The following is a 19,175-nucleotide window of genomic DNA, read 5'->3' as shown; positions in this document are numbered from 1 at the left end:
TCGAAGATGGAAACTTGGTGCTCTGCCTGGGGGAGTTTCAAAGCTGCGGGTAGTGCAGGCCCAGCAGGCCCAGTGGGTCTTCTCAGGGGCCTTTAGAGAGTTCGAAGACAGAGGAGCAAGTCCCCGGGAGGACCACTGTTCTGACTGCTCTTGAATAAATGAGTGAATGAATGAATGATTCTACTTGTGAATGAATGCGTGATGCTAACTACTTGTTACATGGATGACCTTGGCTACTTGTTAAATGGTGAATGAATGGCCTGGCTTGTTTGTTGAATGAAGAAATGCGTGAAAGAATGACTGACTCTTGCTGAATGAATGAATAATTTGGTCTGCTTATGAATGAGTAAATGAATGAACCTAACTACTTGTTGAATGAGTTGCCCTGGCTGCCTATTAAATGAGTGAAAGAATGATCCTGATTGTTGGTTGAATGAGCAAATGAATGAATGACCCTGACTCCTACTGCATGAATGAATGATGAGTGACCCTTGCTGCTAGTTAAGTGAGTGAGTGTGATTGATCGTTGAATGAATAAACGACCCAGGCTTCCTGCAGAGTTAGTAACAAGCAGCTTTCTGAGAGAGTGGCCCTTGAGGTGGAGAGAAACTAGGACTTTTCTAGACAGGAACAAAACTTGTGGGGGCAGGGGATGAGTCCTGGAGTCTGAGAACATGCCTCTGGCCTTGGTGGGCTTGGGGGGTGGAGGAGCAGGAGCCAAGACTCTGGATCCGAGCTGGGGACGGGGAGTTAATATTGGTGTAGGAGAAGAGGTGGTGTGTGCTCCAGGACAGTTGGGGTTGGGTGGGCCCCAGGAGGAGTGGGGAGCCAGAGTAGATCAAGGCTGTTGTCCCTATGACTCTGCCATTTCTTTGCAGCTGCAGCTGGAGAAGCACAAGGGCGAGATCCTGGGCGTGGTGGTGGTGGAGTCGGGCTGGGGCTCCATCCTGCCCACTGTGATCCTGGCCAACATGATGAACGGTGGCCCAGCCGCCCGCTCGGGAAAGCTGAGCATTGGGGACCAGATCATGTCTATCAATGGCACCAGCCTGGTGGGGCTGCCCCTCGCCACCTGCCAGGGCATCATCAAGGTGGATGCACAGGACCCCTCCCTCCTCCTAATCTCCCTAACCCCACAAGGAAGCTGAGGTCAACCCAAACTATAAGCACAGGCTAACGCCAGCAACGTCCCAGACCGTTCCAGGGCCCAGGAGCAATTTTGGTTTCACTTTGCCCAATGCTGAGCCACATTGACCTCAGGCGAGGGCCGAGGACGCATAGATGCAGGGTCCAACTTGTCCCCATTGACTTGGGACATTCCCCGGGTTGCACGAAAGTCCTCCGCCCCAGGGGCCCTAGGAGGGTTGGGCACTCTCTGTGGATGTGGCAGCCAGGTGGCTGCTCTGACCTTCTGCCCATGAGCCTGCGGCTTTGGCAGGGATGCTGAGCTGTCCCTGGAGGGGCTCAGGCAGAAAGGACACAAGCACAAGGGACCAGGGCCTTCCCATCTGACCATTCTGGGTGGGTCGAGGCCTGGGGCAGGAAGAGCAGACCTGCCACCCCAGAGGCCTCAGCACCACAGCACCTCTGGTTGCCTGCTGGGGACAGTGTGCGGTCTCTCCACAGCCTGTGTGGTCATGCCTCCCTCCTTCTCTCAGTGTTAGAAGGGCACACCTCAGGCCAGAAAGCCCCTTGAGCCAGCCCTTCGACCAGCCCCGCTGAACATCTCTCTGATGTGCTGAGGCTGATAGACAGATGTGGAAGCTGCCTCAGTCTGCAGCACCGGAGGGCTCCATTGGCCTGGATGCACCCTCTGAGGCCTTGGCTCCTGGGCTGCGGGCTCACTGACTGCGTTTGCCCCTCACACGGGGACACTCAGGCCAGCAGGAGGCAGCCAGGTCCTCAGCCTGGGCCTGCGAGGCTGCACTGGCCTGTGACTCCCATCCCCGTGCCCTGCAGGGTCTGAAGAACCAGACGCAGGTGAAACTCAACATTGTCAGCTGCCCGCCGGTCACCACCGTCCTCATCAAGCGGCCCGACCTCAAGTACCAGCTTGGCTTCAGTGTTCAAAATGGAATCGTGAGTCTGTCATCCCTGCCCTCTGTGTGGGCGGCCTGGGCACAGGGAGCTGGGGTGGTAGCTACCCCCCTCCCCTCCCCTGCTACCTCTGGAGCTGCCCTGCTACCTCTGGAGCTGCCCTGATAGCTGCCCTGATAGTGCCCTGATAGCTCACCCTGGACAGTGAGCCCAGCTACCAGCAGCCTGGGCAGGGAGGGAGGACCAGCGCCTGGCCAAGGAATGCCCCCCATTTCCTCAGGCACCCTTGTCTCTGCACTGACTCTTCTCTGCAAACAGCTGCTTTGAGAGGAGGAGGGAGACTTTCTCACCCACTGGACACACAGGAGTTTACAAACTGGCCACATGCGTGTGGACACACATAGCCAAAGGCAGTATCAGACCCACTGGGAGCAGACACCCACTCACTCATTTTTCATTCATTCATTCATTTATTCACTCTCCCATTCAGAACCATTTGTGGGGACACTGAGGAGGCAGGAGGGCTTCCTGAAAGAGGAGATGTTGAGCTTGAGTGAGCGTTGGCCAAATTATGGTACCTGTTTCTCAGGTCAAGCTCTTTAGTCCAGCATTCTTGCGTGTGTGCTCTCTCTCTCTCTCTCTCTCTCTCTCTTTAAAAGATTTTTATTTATTTATGCATACAAGAACGGGAGTATAGGCCAGAGGTGTGGAGGGTGAGAGGATTCACCAGAGAGAGAGTGGGGAACAGAACAGGCAGACTGACGAAATACACTGCTGAGGGGAGCAGCGGGAGAGACAGGAGAGGTCTGCTGTGCCATGTGGGTCAGCTTCCTGGCCAGGGATCAAACTCAGGCCACAGTGGCTGGTGATAGCTTGATAGTGCTGAGACTTAACCCCTGCACCACCAAGGAGGCCCTTCTTGCCTTATCTTTGACGCTGTTTGACTAGTGTGGTTTCCATTTCTTTAGTTATTCCTCCTGCAGCATTCTCAATGGGCAGGGAAGTGACCACAGAAGAGGGGCACCTGTCTTTATGAGAGTATTAAAAGGCCAAAGAAGAAGACATGAGAGTAGGAAGGGCATCAGGTGAGGAGGAAAATGTGTGTCCACCCCAGAGGAATCCCAATGGGAGAACATTCTAGAAACGCATCTGCAAATGGGACAAAACTTCCCCTGTTGCTGTCTGGTGAAGCAGTCAAGAGAGTCAAAGGGTGTGACCTCCAGGACTTCTGTTCCTGTTGTGTCAGGGCTCACTTGCTGCTGTAACAAATAGTCCCCAAATTGCCACATAGTAAGAGTTGAGTCATGGTCCAATGGGAGGAGACTTCATTACATGGAACCACTCAGGGACACAGACTGGTCCTCACCTGTTTTTTGTGGACCCAGCCCCACTGGCTGCTCTGTGTCTTATGGCAGTTGAGGAAAGACAGAGACACTGTGTCTGCCACTTCCTATTGGCCAGCTGGAACTTTTCATGTACCCCGCAGAGCACAGTCTGGGGAAAGTGGTCCAGCAGATGCCCAGGATATAGAGGCAAAGGGTGGGGGGCATCTTGCCAGTGTTGGCCACACCTTCTTAGCTGTGTGACTCTGGGTAAGTCACTTAACCTTTCTGGGCTCCCCTCAAATGGTGGATATGAAAATTCACTGAGAAAATCCATAAAGTACACTGAGACATCCAAGGTGGGTGACCTGGGCCCATATTCTGCAGAGGAGAAAGGCACCTGTGCCCACTTGCATCCAGGCACAGGGGCCCACCATGCTGTCGGCACTCCTTTTGGGACTTCTGTTTGGGACAGTGTGTCAGCCCCAGGAGTTGGCCAGCCTGGCCCTGGTCTGGTGCAAAGCTGGGGTCCTGAGGGCACTTCTGTGAAGGAGGAGCAGCACGGTGGGGGCTGGGGGTGGCAGAGAGGTGGGGGCTCAGGTGGCCGTCAGGGGCTTCCTTTCAGGTACATGCAGCTCGTGCAGCGAGCACGAAGGAGGGTTTTAGAGGAAGTAAATGAATCTGCGTAGCTTGATCCTATTACAATACAGCTCCCCAGGAACCTCGAAATGAGATGCTGGCGGCTGCATGAAGCGGTCTCCTCCTCTGCGCCTGCCCGTGAGCACATGAGCCCGTGGACAGGTGTGGGGTGTAGGGATGGCTGTCCAAGGGGCCATCAGAGGCACCTCTGCTGAGCAGCTGTCCACTATCGCCTGTGACCGGGCATACCCACGGCCCGAGGCTGTGGCCTGTCACCCACAGTGGCTCATGAGTGCAAGGGGCTCTGCCCAGTAGCCAGGCCTCATGAAGGAATGAGTCTGAGAGCAGATTCAGGAGGCCTGGGGCACCGGCTGCTCTGTCAAAGGCTTGCTGTGAGGACAGGAGAGTCATCCCCTACAACGTGGTCAGGTTGGGGTCTCAGCTTCTGGTCCATCCAGCTTCACCTAGGGGCGCTGACCTGGTGACTGCCCTTGTGCCCTCTCTTCCCTGCAGTAATAGCTCTCTCTCTGAGACTTCTGGCCACCTCCTCACCAGACCCCACCTAAAGTCTTGGCTCCACTGGCCTGGGTCAGCCACAGGGTGGCCCATGTCCTCGGAACTGGCTGATTGTGACTGGGGAGCACCTTCAGTGACCGTGGGCGGCCAGGAGATGACATTTGTCAGCCCCCTAGGAACTGCGTTTTTCCAGGGTGGCTACAGAAATGTGCCCCGTGGCCGGTGGCAGGCTGTGACAGGGAGGGTGAGGAGCTGCATGAAATCTGTCCCTGCACAGGGGCACTCTGAGTAAGTCTGGGTGCTGCCATGTGAGAGGCGAGGGGGACCCTCTGCGGTTGTCAGTGTGTGGGTACACAGTTATGTATGTGTACGCACATGTGTAGATGAGTGTGTGTGTGTGTGTGTGTGTGTGCCCGCATGCACACTTGGAGCGTGTGCCCCTTTGCCTCTGGTGCCCCACCTGGCCACAAGCCTCATTCTGGAGCTTGTGCAGCCCCATCCTGTCTCCAGCATGGGCAGCTGCGTGTGGTTAAGAAGCTACATTACTTGTGGCATCTGCCTCCCTCCCCCAGCCTTTCCTTTTAGTCTTGACTCTCTCCTACGACATTTTTCTTAATTGTGGTAAAATAAATTAGCATCAGATTTACCATCGTGGCCATTTCCAAGGGTCCACAGCACGAAGCGCATTGCAGCCAGTCTCTGGAGCTGTGGCGTCTTCAAAGCAGGAACCCCACTCCCACTCAACGTCAGCTCCCCTCACCCTCCTCCCAGCCCCCCAGCCCCCCAGCTCCCTTCTCTGTGAACCTGCTGCTCAGGCCCACATTGCAGAAGTGGGACTCAGTGTCTGTCGTTTGTGCCTGGCTCGTCTGATGTCTCAGGCTCATCCCCAGGGCAGCGTGCCGGGTTTCCTTCCCCTGAGTGGAGCGACATTCCGTGGTATGGACAGACAGACACGGTTTATTTATGGTGTGTCCGTGGTTCACCGGCTGCTGCCCCCTCGCGGCCGTGGTGGGCCGTGTGAACGCGGGGACGCGACGTCAGCTTTCCCAGCCTGTCTAGTTTCATCATCTCAAGTACTCCTGGGCCGCCTGGTGCATCTGCCTATCAGTTCTGGGAACCAGGAAATGAAGGTCACGGCCTGGGCAAGCTCTTCCCGTAAACCTGGGGTGTCCCCGTGGAGCCAGTGTCTGCCAGGCCGGTCCGCTTGGGGCTTGATGTTATCACAGACCAGGATGAGCACGGGAAGGTGAAGTGGTTTCCCTCCGCCTCCCAGCTGGGAAACTGCAGAGGGGGCGCTGGACACGAGACCAGCTGCCGGTCATCAGGTGCTTTCTGGGGTGCAAACGTGTCAGGGGGTGAGTGCCCGTATGGATTTGGTGCTACTGGGAGCAACACAGGGGCTGACATGTTTGTCCACAGGGCCCAGAGTGATCAGACGCGCATGGAGCCCTGATGATGGCTCTGGGGTGGACAGCATCAGTCTCTCCTCTCCCACTGCAGGGACTGCGTGCCCCTTGCTGACGCTGTGCCACGCAGCCAAGTCCCCCGAGTCCCTGGAAAAGTTTGCTGACATCTGAGTTGGTCTTGCACAAGTGCTTTTCCATTTTCAGCTTCATTACCCCCAGAGTACAAAGCATCCGTTTGCAGACAGGCCCTGGATGACCCAGTTAACGCTATACTAAGTGGATCCTTGCTCTCTCTTCCCACAACACAGTTTGAGAAATCAAGAAGTCTCCTCCTGGGAGACAACCTCCCTCCTCCTGAGCAGAGCACCCATGAAGTTAGAGCACCCTGAGGCCCCGGGCCTTGTGGGGATGTCTTGCTAGAAAGCACTGCCCCCCCAAAGGGTGCTCATAGCTTTCCCTCAGCACCGTCTGCTCTCCAAAACTATAGGAAGCTGCCACTGGGGATTTATTCAAGAAGTCACCTTCCTGGAATGTCCCAGCTTTGCAGGAGCAGGCTGGCCCTGCCTGACGCCTGGCCTGGGCTCTGGCCTGGTCTTCCTGAGGCCCCAGCTCAGACTCTTCAAAGGGCTGGTTACATTGGACTCAAAGTGCCTTTAAACCACTTGGGGAGGGAGAGGAACTGATTTTGTAAAGCATTAGGCAGCCTGGCAGGGTGTTCCCCCTTCAGAAAAAGGGAGGCCACGGGTCCACGGTTTCTTTTCTCTGCCCATCTCGGGCTGAGCCCTGGCTGGCTGGGGTGCCTGGGCTCCAGGGCTGTGACCTCTCTGCTGCAGGAGTCCAGGTGGCCGAGCAGCATGGCTGTGGCTGTGATGCAGTCTGCACCTGTGCTTCCTTCCAGAAAGGGAGGGACCGTGAGGCTTCTGGCGCCACTCAGGGGCCACCGGCATGTGGCCGGTTTAGAAAGGCCTGTGTTTGTGAGAAAGCAAAACTCACAAAACGCGTGACATGGGAACCCTGTCTGGTTTTGTGGTTTTGTGACTGGTTGGAGGACCAGTCTGGGGTCAGTACCAGTGAGCTGACTCAGCCTTCAAAAGGTCTCGAGGGGCAACAGGGTGGAGTGGTCCTGTGAAAGGTGGGAGAGCTCCTGTCCCCTGCCCCCCAGCAGGGTCCCTGGAAATCAGAGGCCAGCTGACTGAGCAGGCCCGCCAGTGTTTAGTGAGAAATGGCTCAGATGCTCAGCGTCTGTTGCTGAAGGCGGGAGGGCCTTCACGGCAAGATGGAAGATGGTCTGGATACCGGAGCGGCTCCCTGTGGAAGGAAAAAGAACAGCCAGAGAGGAAAAAGCCTGGCGGACCAGCATCTTCCATCACCCACACCTGTGCCTCCTGTGGGCCTGCGACCTGTCTGCGACCTGTCAGGGCCGCGACCAGAATCACCTTTAGACCCTTGGTTGGTTCTTGCTTCCCTGCCTTGTCAAGTGTGAGGCTCCCTTAAAATGGCATTAAAAACCACCAAGACAGTGGCTGTGCAGTAACGACTTGAGATTGAGGATGTGTGAGGCACAAAGGCCATTGAATTCATTGAGCCCTTTACATGATGTGGGGTGGCCCCTGGGCACTGGTGGTCAGGGCCTTACCAGCCTGGGCCTTTCCCACCTGATTCTGGGCCTGACCTTCCTCATCCTCAAACATGGCTGGTGTACAGCCCTCAGGCAGGACTGCTGAGATGATGCTGGGGAAGGGGCTCTTGGGGGCTAAGCACACTGCAGAGGGGCCCCATGGTTCAGGTGCTGGGTTGGGGGCACACAGGGGAGCCCTCCAGCGGTGGGTGTGGCTGGTCCCAGGAGGCCTCATTCCCGGGGACCAGGCTGTTTCACGGGCCTGAGTCTGCCCTCAGTTGGCAGTGTGGGTAGTGAGGTATGAGCACGCACATGCTGCCCTCTCCAGGGCTTCAACACGCCACCTGTCATGGTGCTGTCATTCCCATACCTTGCACGGGCCCCCAGGGGTCCAGCAGAGCCATCCAGGTGCAGCTGGTTTAACTTCTCCTCTGGCCCTCTGGGGTCGCCTGGATGTCCAGCCTTCTAATGCCTTGATCTTTAGGGGATTTGACAAGCAGATGGATTTCATAAAGTTGGGGGTTATAGTATATCCCCAGACTCTCCATTTGTCAGCACTGGAGATCATCACCTCCACCTGAGGTACAATCAGTGACTTTGCTCGAGAGAGGAGCAGAGGATGACTGTCAGAGAATCTTCCAGAATGTGTTCTAACTGTATATACCACCAGCACTCCACACACCCTGACACAGGAACAAAGACTCCAGGATGACCGGTGGGGTGGGGGCAGATTCCCACCATGGGAGATGTGAGGTTCCCGTGATTCTCCCACATGCTATGGTTTTGACATATTTTATTTTTTTTTAAAGATTTATTTATACAAGCACTGGGTACAGTCAGAAGCGCGGGAGGGTGAGAGAATTCACCAGAGCCAGAGCAGGGAGCAGAACAGGCAGAAGGACCGAAGTACACTGCTGAGGGGAGCAGCGGGCGGCAGGAGAGGTCTGCGCGCCATGTGGGACCCTTGCCCAGTGGCTGGGGATCGAACCGGCGCTGCAGAGGCTGCGGGCAGCTTTGCAGCCCAGCACTCAACCACTGCGCCACCAGGGGAGGCCCTTGACATATTTTTTAAAATATATTTCAAATCATAAACCTCCCTGCCCACGAGTCACAGACTGCACTTGTCACATCACATAATGCATAGAAAGCCTTTGTCATGTGGGGCTTCTCCCTCCGCATGATTAATTTCTCCTCTCCCATCTTCGGGGACAGGAGTGAGCGCCTGGCGGGTCTGGCGGGAACTTGTGTGCTGACCTGACCCACGTGTCTGCTTAGATCTGCAGCCTCATGCGAGGGGGCATCGCGGAGCGAGGCGGGGTCCGTGTCGGCCACCGCATCATCGAGATCAACGGGCAGAGTGTGGTAGCCACTGCCCACGAGAAGATCGTCCAAGCTTTGTCCAACTCGGTTGGAGAGGTATGGTCATGCCCAGCCCCTGCCCCATCGTTATCCTGGCACCAACGCTAGAGTCCAGGGCCTCTGGGTCCCCTGGGAACCAGAGGGTGTGCAAGGTGCCCAGGAAAGCTTGGTGGTCCCACCCAGACAACCTGCCCTCTCGAAGCGCAGGACCCTGCTGGGAACTTATCTCTGCAGGTAGGCGTGCTCCCTCCTTGGCTTAGGGGAGCTACCCCTCCTGGAGGGACCCTGGGCATCAGCAGAGCCTGCTGGGTGGGCTGTGTCTCCCAGCCAGTGAGGGCCTCTGCCGAGGATGAGTGCCGGAACGGCAGCTGGGCTGTCTCTTCCGATCGTGTTGAAACAGCAGCACACACACAGCACAGAGCTGGGCACGGCCCTTTCGACACTGGAACTGGATGGTGCTCAGTCTGAGAGCCCTGACCCCTGCCAGCACCCTCTGCCCCCTCCCTGCTGGCCAGTGTCTCCTATGCTCTGGGCCGAGCTTCCTCCTTTTCTGGTTCTTTCGGGCATCTGTATGATGCTCCATGAGAGTGGGGAGGGGGCACATCCTTCCTTGAGCTCACAAGTGAACAGGTAACTCAGGGCAAGAAGTAAGATGCTCGAGCCGGTGATAGTGCCACAGTGCGCGGGAAGGAGGCCTTTCCCCGGGCAGGCCTCGGTGGGAGACGCACGGTGACAGCACAGGAAGGCAGCTGAGATAGCTGAAGAGGTGTGCTGCGGGGCCCATTGTGAAGGGCGCGGTGCTGGGGAGTTCGGGTTTGATTCTGAGGGCTGTGGGGAGCCTGGGGGATTTGGAAATAGGTACCTGCAGGTGAGGCGCTCCACGTGGGGGCTAGGACCCAAGTTCTTTTTCTGCAGCCTCTGGGGCTTGGCAGGAGCAGGTGGGTGGGGACTTATTTCCGGAGGGAGCTTCAGATCACATTTTCCTGGGGCGTGTGAGCAGAGTCAGCACTTGGTGAAGCTGGCGGGGCTGGGGGTGGCCTGATTCCCCGGATGGGCAGTTGCAGATGGCTGGTGCTCGGGAGAGACTGGGGCCAGGGAGGCACCATTAGCCTCCTTCTACAAATGGCTTCGAAGAAAGGAAAATCCAATTTTTCTAAGTAGATTCTTAGAAATGCTGCCCCACGGAGACGATCACTGTCACACCTGGGAGGAAATCAATGGAGATGGGGTGAGGGGGGAGTCTGGGCTGGGAGCTGGAAGAAGGTTTCCGCCTCTCAGACCTGAGATGAGCTGACACCGGAGAGGCTCGTAGGCAGGGGTGGGTGAGGCTCTTCAGTGGGACTCACGCTTGCCCAGGCCTGGGCCGGAGATTAAGATGCCTGCCTGCCTGCTTCTCCCCTCCTCCATTAGCCACTGATAGGCAAGACCTGTGGTGTTGATGAGCCTTGGGGGCAGGTTTCAGATCGAGGAATTACACAGGCTGCTTCTTTGGATGGAACAAGCCCCTCTGGGGAGATGGAGGAGCGAAAATCTTGATCAGACAGACTCTGGTGGGGGTGAGCAGGGAGCATGAGTGATAAAACCAGAACGCATCTGCAAAATCATCCTGTTGGGGTTGGTCAGATGGAGGGTGTGAGAGCAGCTTGCCTGAGGGAGGGTGGCCCCAGGGACCTCACTTCTCGTCACCTGCCCTGGGCACGGGGAGGCTGAGGTTAGCACTGCCCTTGCTGGGCAGACCCCTGGGGCCATGGCACACTCAGGGGCCTGGCACAGCGTGACCCTAGGCAGGCCCGCCAGAGCAGAATGCTGGAAGGGGGCAGAAGCAGAGCCCACCCTGTCCGGGATCCCCGGGGTTACTATTTGCCTCCTAGTACCTTCGGGGAGTATGCCCTCACAGTCAGCCTCACAGTGTACCCAGTGTCCTTGGAGCCAGGGAGTGAGTCCAGGCCCCAAAGGTTTGTTTGCTTACTGGCCGCCAAAGGATTGGCCGTGAGACCCCCTGGCCATCAGCCAGGGAGTTGCCGGGTCAGAACGCGCGTGTCCCCTGGCTTCCTGGGAAGGGCTGTGTGCACCCCTTGCCTGTTATCTCCTCACCATACAGTTCCTGCAGAGGCCTGGAGGCCCCTCTCCCCTGCCCCCAGGCAGTAGACAAACAGTAGTCACAGTTAAAACCAGGCCCGAGGTGTGAGCTTGAGGAAGGGGAAGCTGGCACCTCACCTTGTGTAAAACTTCTCAAGACCCATTGGGGGTCCAGGTAATAGTCTGCACCAGGAAGCACTTTCTAAATCACAGTCTGTGGTGATGATGGCCATTCTTCTTCTGAAAGCTGGTACTGGACTAAGTCAGGCCTCGTGGGGGTGTCAGGGGAGGGGGGGAACCATGGCTTCCCATGGTTTGGGTTTGTTTTCATTGATTGTGTCTGGGGAGAGGGGAGGGCAGGGAGGTGGGAGGGGAGCTGGCTCAGCCCCTGTCTCTCATTGACAGATCCACATGAAGACCATGCCTGCCGCCATGTTCCGGCTCCTCACAGGCCAGGAGACCCCGCTGTACATCTAGGCCGCCCGGCCTGCACGGCCCAGCCCGCCTGGGCTCAGAGGAGCGGGGGGCCGGACTCAGGCTGACCCCTGACCCCAAAGTCCACCCAAGGACACTGGCTTCCCTGAAGGGCGTGCCCTCACCACCCACTTTTTTTTTTTTTTTGGGACCAAAAGGGGTATGTCTTTATCAAAAGAGTCACAGGAACCAGTCTTTGTAGACAGTCGAGTATTTTGCCGCGTTTTGAACTCTTCTCATTGCGACTACGAGGGTGTTTCTTTGTACTTCTGTGTGGTGTGGAGTGTGTCGTTCCTCCGAAGCCGCGGAGAGCAGACGTGGGGCTTCCGGAAGTGGCTGTGCAGGGAGCCCGGGGGGCCTGGGGTCCTGCGGGGGGAGGGTGCCCCAGCACCCCGAGGCGCTGCTCCCGCTGCTGCTTCCTCGCCAGCCCAGCTCTCAGGATGTGACTTGTAATTAAACTTTGGGAACATGTGATTGTATTTCACGAGGGAGGAGATGTTCCTGAGTTAAATAAAGGATGATGGCCGCAAGATCAAAACTCCCTATTTCTTTAGAGGGTATCACGGTTCTGACTTTTATTTTGACAAAGCCGTTCTTCAGACTTTAGGGTTTCCAGGTGACCCGGGACCTCACCTGCTGCTCCTGGCCTGGAGTCTCTGTGGACTTACCTGGGCACAACCCCACGGGCCTCCCCACCTGCGGGCCTGCTAGCTCCTTCCCGGGCACAGGGAGAGCAGCCAGGCTCAAAGCTTCACACACATGCATCCACACACGCTCCCCTCCCCCAAATGAACAGAACCCACACCAGTGAACTGGACCTCGGCCATGCTGGGGGCGCCTGCGGTGAGCCCCAGTCACTTGGCCAGCCAGGCCCCCTCACCGTGAGCAGTATTAGAGTGTGTGTAGATGAAGTAAAACGTAGTCTAGTTCAGTTCATTAGAGATCAATGTTAACTGACGTCATTTTGTCTGGAAGTCTCTTTTTTTGGCCCGGGCCTTGAAGAATACACTGTGACTTAAGAAGCCTTACCAAGCAGTAACTAAAGCTTTAGGATTACTGTATTCAAGGAGTGACCTGTGTGTTGCATGCAGCCGACCTTAGGAAGACTCGCTAATATCTCTAATAAACCTGAAGTCATGATGAAAAGCTGTTCGTGTGGCTGATTTGTTAACCGAGAAGGGAAGGCCCCCCTCTGCACCCACTCCACGGGGCACCCCAGCTCTGCCTGGATGCTGTGTGCTGGCTGCATCCTCCTGGGCTGGAACCTCCTGGGCTTTCCCCAAGGAGGCCAGAGGGGGGCGCTCCAGTCACCCAGTGGCTAGAGGGTCAGAGATGGTGAAGGCCCCTGGGCCTGCCTGCCTTCCCTGCTCCAGCTGAGTAGGGGAGAGGAAGGCTTGGCTTCTCCTGACTTCAATGTAAATGACCTTCAGGTGTGTGCGTGTGCATATGTGTGTGCGCGCACGCGTGTGCGTGTGTGTGCACACGCTGCCACCTCCATCCAAGCACTTCTTACCTGCAGGGCCCTCTGCAGTTTCACGGGTAGTAACAGGGAGTGACAACACTCCCATCACCCCTGTCCTGGTGTCATCTGGCAGGGGGAGGCAGGGATGAAGGGGGGCCTTTGGTCAGAGGCTTGGGGACCTTGGGCAAGTAGGAACCTTCTCTTCTCATCCATGCACTTGCTGTGAGCTACTGGCCAGGCCCTGCGTGCAGCCAGTAGCCAGGACCAGCCCACACTCTCAGGTGATAAGAAATGTCACATGAGTAAAAGCTGGGGGAAGGGGCTTAGGCTGCAGAAACGGCAGGGCCTGAGCAGCTCCAGAAATGCACTGGGAGACACCTTGGGAAGGCTCGAGAGCCCAGCCCGACCCCCCCGGGGCCCTGGTCACTGCTCTGATCATGGGCTCTTGGCCTCTGTCTCTGTCCCAATTAGATCTTAGAGACACAGAGGCCAGAAATAGTTTTTATTAAAACACTGATCATTATGAAAACACCTTGAGGTACATTAAATAAATACAACCTTCAAGTTGTACAAACAGGTCTCCTGTGACTGGAAAACAATTTCCTATAAATTCTGTCTTAACAGCAGCGCCTGTGAATCAATACAGCCGATGGGAACGCGCTGGCATGGGCTTTCTGTTACATGGTTTGTTACAGCGTTTAATTCGAATTACTGTCGCCTGCTGAAGGCGACGTTTAAGTCCTTGTGAAGGATGAGTCCACTTCTTGGTTGGCCACAGAGCTGGGGTCCAGAGCTCCCCGACTCAGCATTCTTGAGGGCCCCAAGCTGGGTTCAGTGGCAGGGTCTGGTCAGACTCTGACCCACACTCAGCCCCCTTTTGGCTATGAGAGCCCAGTGCCGGCGGAGTTGGGGGGAACCCTCTGTAGGTGGAGGGTTTCGCAGGTGGGGCTCCCATGCAGGCCTGCTCTCTGTTCTCAAGAATGGGGAGAACAGAAGCCCAGCTGGAGGGAAGCTCCCATTTCAGACAGCGTAAGAGCGAGCTGGAGAAGAGGCTTCCAGATGGGGGAGAGCTTCCCCCTCAGCAACACACCCACACATCTGGGACTTGAGGTGCTAGATATTGAGGCTCCTGGTTCCCAGACCAGGAGCTGGGGAGTGGGGTTCCAGTCCACTCTAGATGGTTCTAACTGGCATCTCTCTCTGCCCAGACCTTTCCTGAGCCCTCCAGAGCTGACATGGTCCGCCCTGGGCTCTGAACAGTGAGGCAGGTTATGGCCCATCAATACAAAATGGGGCACAGCTCCCTCATCCAAAAGGTAGAGCTACTATGACAGCAAATATGAAAGTGAACTTTGAGGTGGGTGTGAAGGGCAGAACATTTGAGGGAGTGTGGACCCGGGCTTTGGACCAGACCACTCACCTGTGCTGTAGGCGAGACACAGCCTGGGCCAGGGGCTCCGGCTGGCAGAGAAGACAGCGGCCCCCACCTGAGAGCAGAAGGGGAGGCCGCAGGGCTCCACGCAGGGTGGCCCAGTGCTCACAATAAGACACTGGGGCGTGGGCTCCAGGGGCCAGGCGGGTAAGGGGCTGATTCTACGAGAATTGTACCCACGTCTGCCAATCACAGGCTTAGCTCACCCCAAGGCTTAGCCCAGGGACACTTTTTGAGCTCCCAGACCAGAATTAGGGCTCCCCACAGCAGCTCTGGATCCTACACGGAGAGAAAGAAAATGCCCTGATTCATTGACCAGGGCGTCGGGGCCATTAACATTTTGCAGGTAGGCTCAGGGGAGGCCACTTGGAAAAACCACCAATTAACTTCACCTTGCAAGGGGTTGCACTTTGGGGAAGTTCCCAAGCTCTCAGGCGAGAAAAATGAAAAGAACAGATTTCCCATTTTATAGTCTGAATAAAGTGCTCATCAATCCACCTCTGGTCTGTCTCCAGTGGAAAAGTTCGGGTTGTCATCAAAAGGGTAATCTGTATTTTTCCAACCGACTCACCCCTGGGAGGCAACGGCAGTAAAATCAGTGAGGCGACAGAAGTGTCCACAGCTGACTGTCGCTGCAGGCTTCCTGCGCCTCATTTCCCAGGACACCAGACTTCTGGGATGCCCCCCTCTCAGCCCCAGCACACTGGCCAAAGGTGGTACAGGGCAGAGGAGAAAGGCAGCCATGTCGCTTGGACTGCTGGGCCTGGAGTAGTGGCAGGCACTGTCCATGGCAGGCCCGTGGGCTCTTGGTTGAAACCTGGGGCCTATGAGCTGCCTTGTTCAATGCAGGGGCCCCTAGTCAGTGGCTGCCATTTTGGATGGTGCAGGTTTTTTGCAAATCCCCATCATGAAAAGTTCTAGAAGGTCAGTGTTGCCCTAGGGTGACTGAGGGGAAGTGCTGCCCCTGACGTTGCCAAAACAGGAGGGGCTGGGGGCCGAGTCAACAGGTGCAGAGGAGCGAGGACTGCCTGCTTCTGCCTCTTCAACTCTGGGCATTTTCTGGAAGGAAATGCGTTCTCCGAGGCAGCTGTGACTGCTGGCCCCTGGCTGGGGAAGGGAACGCCCTGGGAACACTCTTTCTCGGGAGATGACATATCTCGGGACACAGGATGCTTTTGCCAGATCACCCACTGAGTCCATCCTGGGGAAGGTAGACACAGGTGAACCCCCCAAAGTGGCTGTATATGGCCCTTACCATATGGGACAAATAACCACTAGAGGCTGCTCCTTACTGGAACCAAAATGCGGGAGACTGAGAAGGTGAGGAAGGCACCTGCTGGGGGGAGGCAGAGAGGAGGCCTGGGAGATGAGGTGATGGAGGGGGTCCCTTCTGGAAGACCCATGCTACGTCCATCCGCCTCCCAAGCTGGCATGGCTACTGTGGAGCCCCTCATTGTTCCACGGCTGCCCTCTGTGCTGGAATGGCCTATTTTCTTTAAATTCCACATGTGATAAAGGGTTGATGACTGAGTGATACAAGTCACGTGAGAAAGTGCCCTGGTTATGTGATGTCATCCTCTATCCACTTAACACTACACTAAACCGGGGGAGGAAGGCCGCAGGCACAGGGGGCGCCTGCCACTGCACCCCTGCAAGGCTGGTGAGGTGCACGTGCCTGACAAAACCACAGAGTTCACGATGGACACAAGAGAGTCATTTTCTGTATTACTGGAATAGGTAGGACGTGTCATCCCCCAGGAAACAAATGACCAGATGCACCTCCCAACAGGGAGGCAGTTCCCACCCGCCCCAGGCACCCCAAGATCCTCCTGGGCCGTAGGTCTGTCCTTGAAGGCCTGGCATCTCCAGCAGCAGGACATGCTGGTGCCAGGCTCGTCCCGGTTCACGTGGAGACCTGTGACTCGTTCACACCTGGTCAAGGACTCCGGCGCTGAGGATGGCCTGCTCCACGTGGCACTCCTCCGAGGTGACCGCCGAGCGGAGGGCGCCCACCACGTGCCGCACCTCGGGCGGGAGCGAGCAGTTAGAATGTTCCAAAAACTTAGCCACCAACACCCTGGTGTCTGCATAGGCCTTGCTGGCCACTAAAGCGTGTGGCTGCTCTTTGGAGACCGTCTGTAAGGCCTCTGGCTTTAACCGTGCGTCGGTTTTCCAGGCCTGTGATTCCCCGGGAGATGAAAAGGGGTGCCGATGCGCACAAGTGGCTGTGATGGAGCGAGACAGGGAGACTGCAAAGCAAGGGGAAAAGCCCAATTTGAAAACCATGCAACAAAAGGCAGCTGTTACATATATTCTTCTGAAAGCACACACAAGCTTGTTGGGGACACCCTCTCTGCTGGGGTTCCTGGGTTCCTAGACTCTGTTCCACATGGTCCCTGCTTCCCCCACACTGCAGACGGAAGGGCAAAATGTGAAGATGGGCAGGGCTAAGGCAGGGGTCCCCCATCTCTCCCCCTCTCTGCTAGAATTCCTCAGCACGCAGAGAGGGTCCAGGGGGAGGGGCTAGCGTTGACCCTTCCCAGTTTCCCCCCGATCAGTGACCTTTGCCTTTATGGGTCTGATGGCATCTAGAGATCACCTGCCTACAGACAAGAGCTGGGGCTCGCAGAGGGGCAATAAGAGACCCCTCCGCCATGCCCTGGGGCAGATGGCAGCCACCTCTCAGAGAGCAGCAGAGTTCAGGGTGCTCAGGCAGGGCCCGATTTGCCTCAGCTAAGTTTCAAGTCACACAGAGTAGACACATTCTGGGTGACTGGGGGATTAGGGGAGGCAATGAAGTCACTGGACAACTAAGCAGGAGAAAGCAAACAGCTCCTATGTGGCGCCAGTCTCTGTCCAAATAGAATCTCCTGAGTACAGGGAAACAAGCAGCTGTCACGATGTTCTAGTACTTATAGGATCTCTGTCTCCGCAGCTCCTTCTTCACCGAGAAGGGCAAGGAAGGAGGGCTGTTCTTTCAAGAACCAGGCGACTGGAGAACTCATGTTCCCACCTGACACTGTGAGAGGCTGGATTCAGACACAAGGCAGGCAAGGACCGCTAGCCCGCCAACCCCCGCCCCCCAATTTGCAGCAGGTGTCAACGTGTCTTAGAAAAGGACGACCTCACCAGTCCCCAGAGCCCGGGACAGTCCTGCTTCAAGGTCCTGGCTGCAGGAGGGGGTGTTCGAAGAGGAATCACCTTAACCAGAAAGAGAATTTGGTTAACACGTGAAGGGAGAAAGGAATTTTTGATGCCAACACTACAATAACCCTCCCCAGACGAGAAATATATTATTTCAGATGCTTGTCTGGCAACTGAAAGCAGCAGAGGAAAACTGAACTTGACCAATAGGCCCATGATCAGATACAACAGGAACAGCCCTGCAGCTGCACCCACCAGGGGGCAGCAGTGTCTCCTGGGGGAACGCGGTCCCAGCCTGGCCCCTCACAGCTTGGCAGGCCATGCCAGAGAGGAGCGGGGGGCCCTTCGGTGGAATGCCAGCTGCCTTGGAGGGTCTCCAGGGACCTGGGGAGGAACATGCCTTCGAGGTGCGGAACAGAAACTGGTCTCCACGATCCCAGAGGAGGCTGAAGCAACAGGGCAGGGTGATGGTATGTGTGGGTACACCTTGTATAATCTAACTTCCGATCCCCTTTGTCTTCATCCCTAAAGTGTCACGGGTTGCAGAGCACAAATTCCACTGCAGGGGACAGGCCTGCAAGAAAGCCATCGGGGCATCGCAGAGCAGGACATCCGAGGGCATGGGAACCTCAGCAGGTGAATGTGGTCATGCATTGAACTTAACGGGGCAGAGGGTAGGTCTGATCCTGGAAAATGTCAGCAGAGGGGACCCTCTTAGGGGAAGATTTGGAAGGAGCCTTCTGGACAAAAGCTGGCAACTAAATGCGGGCAGAGAGAGACGAATGCTGGTCCTGGCGCCTGCAGATGAAAAAAGGGATGCCATTTCTACCAGGAGGGCACCTATAGGCAACTGATTGTTGGGGGTTTCTGTTTCCCTGCAGGGATGCAATTCTTCTGTGGTCACTGGGCTGACCCTGGGCTCTGCCTGGGCCCCGGAGTGGGCATGCAACCTGCAGGCTTATGTAGCAGGGGGCTGGCAAGCCTGTTGGGACAGCAGGGGCCATCTCAATCCCCCTTAGGGGCCTAAGACATCAAGACCATGTTCCCAATGTAGTCCCTGCGCATGGTTCCCAGGGCCTCGCCCTGACTCTCAGCGGCCAGTGAGGCTGCAGTGCCCACGGCAGAGCTGGCACACACCGGGGACATGGAGGGCTCGGCGGGCCATACCTGCTGCACTGGATGAGCAAGAGGTGGGGTCGCTGGCGGACCGGGCAATGCGCCCAGATCCCGGCTGCACCCTCTTGCCCTGGACCAGGCCCTCTGGAGATGCGCAACCTGCGTGTGGGGTGGGCGGTGGGGCGCCTGCCGGGTCTTCGGGGGTCGGGTGGCTTGGACCAGGCGCAGAGGCACCCTCGGATGCTGGGAGGCTTGTGCTGTCGGCTGGCGCTGCAAGGCAAGAGACACGGCGTGAGGGCTGGTGCAGGGGGAGCCTGGGCTGTTCTGAAGGGGTGACAAGGGTTATCTGTTGGCGGGGGCTCAAATTTGCCTCCCGGAGGTCTCCCATGGGCATGTGGCAGCCTTCCCTACCTACCCCAAACCTGGATTAGCCCTGAAATCTTGGGGGTGTGGAAACTCTGAACAGATTGATAAATGCTCTGGTTTGGAAAGGTTGGGGGACTCCAGATGCCCCCGTCTGGAATCATCCCTGAGGTTGGGGGTGGGGACTTGGACTCGCCACAAAAACTAA

The 19,175-nt window shown here is 56.7% G+C and overlaps 2 protein-coding genes across 6 annotated transcripts in view; one reads left to right on the top strand and one right to left on the bottom strand.

Moving 5' to 3' along the window:
- The window catches only part of APBA2 (amyloid beta precursor protein binding family A member 2), a 206,777-nt gene extending 194,189 nt beyond the window's left edge, over positions 1 to 12,588 (top strand). For all 3 annotated transcript variants that reach the window (XM_037510098.1, XM_054694791.1, XM_037510099.2), the window contains exons 11-14: positions 879 to 1,091; positions 1,960 to 2,079; positions 8,814 to 8,954; positions 11,382 to 12,588. In XM_037510098.1, the coding sequence (XP_037365995.1) occupies positions 879 to 1,091; positions 1,960 to 2,079; positions 8,814 to 8,954; positions 11,382 to 11,453 (546 nt within the window). In that variant the 3' untranslated portion in view covers positions 11,454 to 12,588. The remainder of the gene's footprint in view (positions 1 to 878; positions 1,092 to 1,959; positions 2,080 to 8,813; positions 8,955 to 11,381) is intronic.
- Positions 12,589 to 14,168: 1,580 nt separating this feature from the next.
- The window catches only part of ENTREP2 (endosomal transmembrane epsin interactor 2), a 280,311-nt gene continuing 275,304 nt past the window's right edge, over positions 14,169 to 19,175 (bottom strand). For 2 of the 3 annotated variants that reach the window (XM_054694787.1, XM_037510095.2), the window contains 3 exons: positions 18,656 to 18,874; positions 17,474 to 17,545; positions 14,169 to 16,593 (listed from right to left, as the gene is read on the bottom strand). In XM_054694787.1, the coding sequence (XP_054550762.1) occupies positions 16,271 to 16,593; positions 17,474 to 17,545; positions 18,656 to 18,874 (614 nt within the window). In that variant the 3' untranslated portion in view covers positions 14,169 to 16,270. Of the gene's footprint in view, positions 16,594 to 17,468; positions 17,546 to 18,655; positions 18,875 to 19,175 lie in introns of all 3 variants that reach the window. The other variant, XM_054694788.1, reaches the window with a different exon arrangement.

This window comes from Talpa occidentalis, unplaced genomic scaffold (genome assembly GCF_014898055.3).
Source record: "Talpa occidentalis isolate TD23 unplaced genomic scaffold, MPIMG_talOcc4v2.1 talOcc4.14, whole genome shotgun sequence".
Classification (NCBI taxonomy): Eukaryota; Metazoa; Chordata; class Mammalia; order Eulipotyphla; family Talpidae; genus Talpa; species Talpa occidentalis.
The sequence above is the reverse complement of the archived record's forward strand: the minus strand, read 5'-3'. Positions and strand labels throughout refer to the sequence as shown.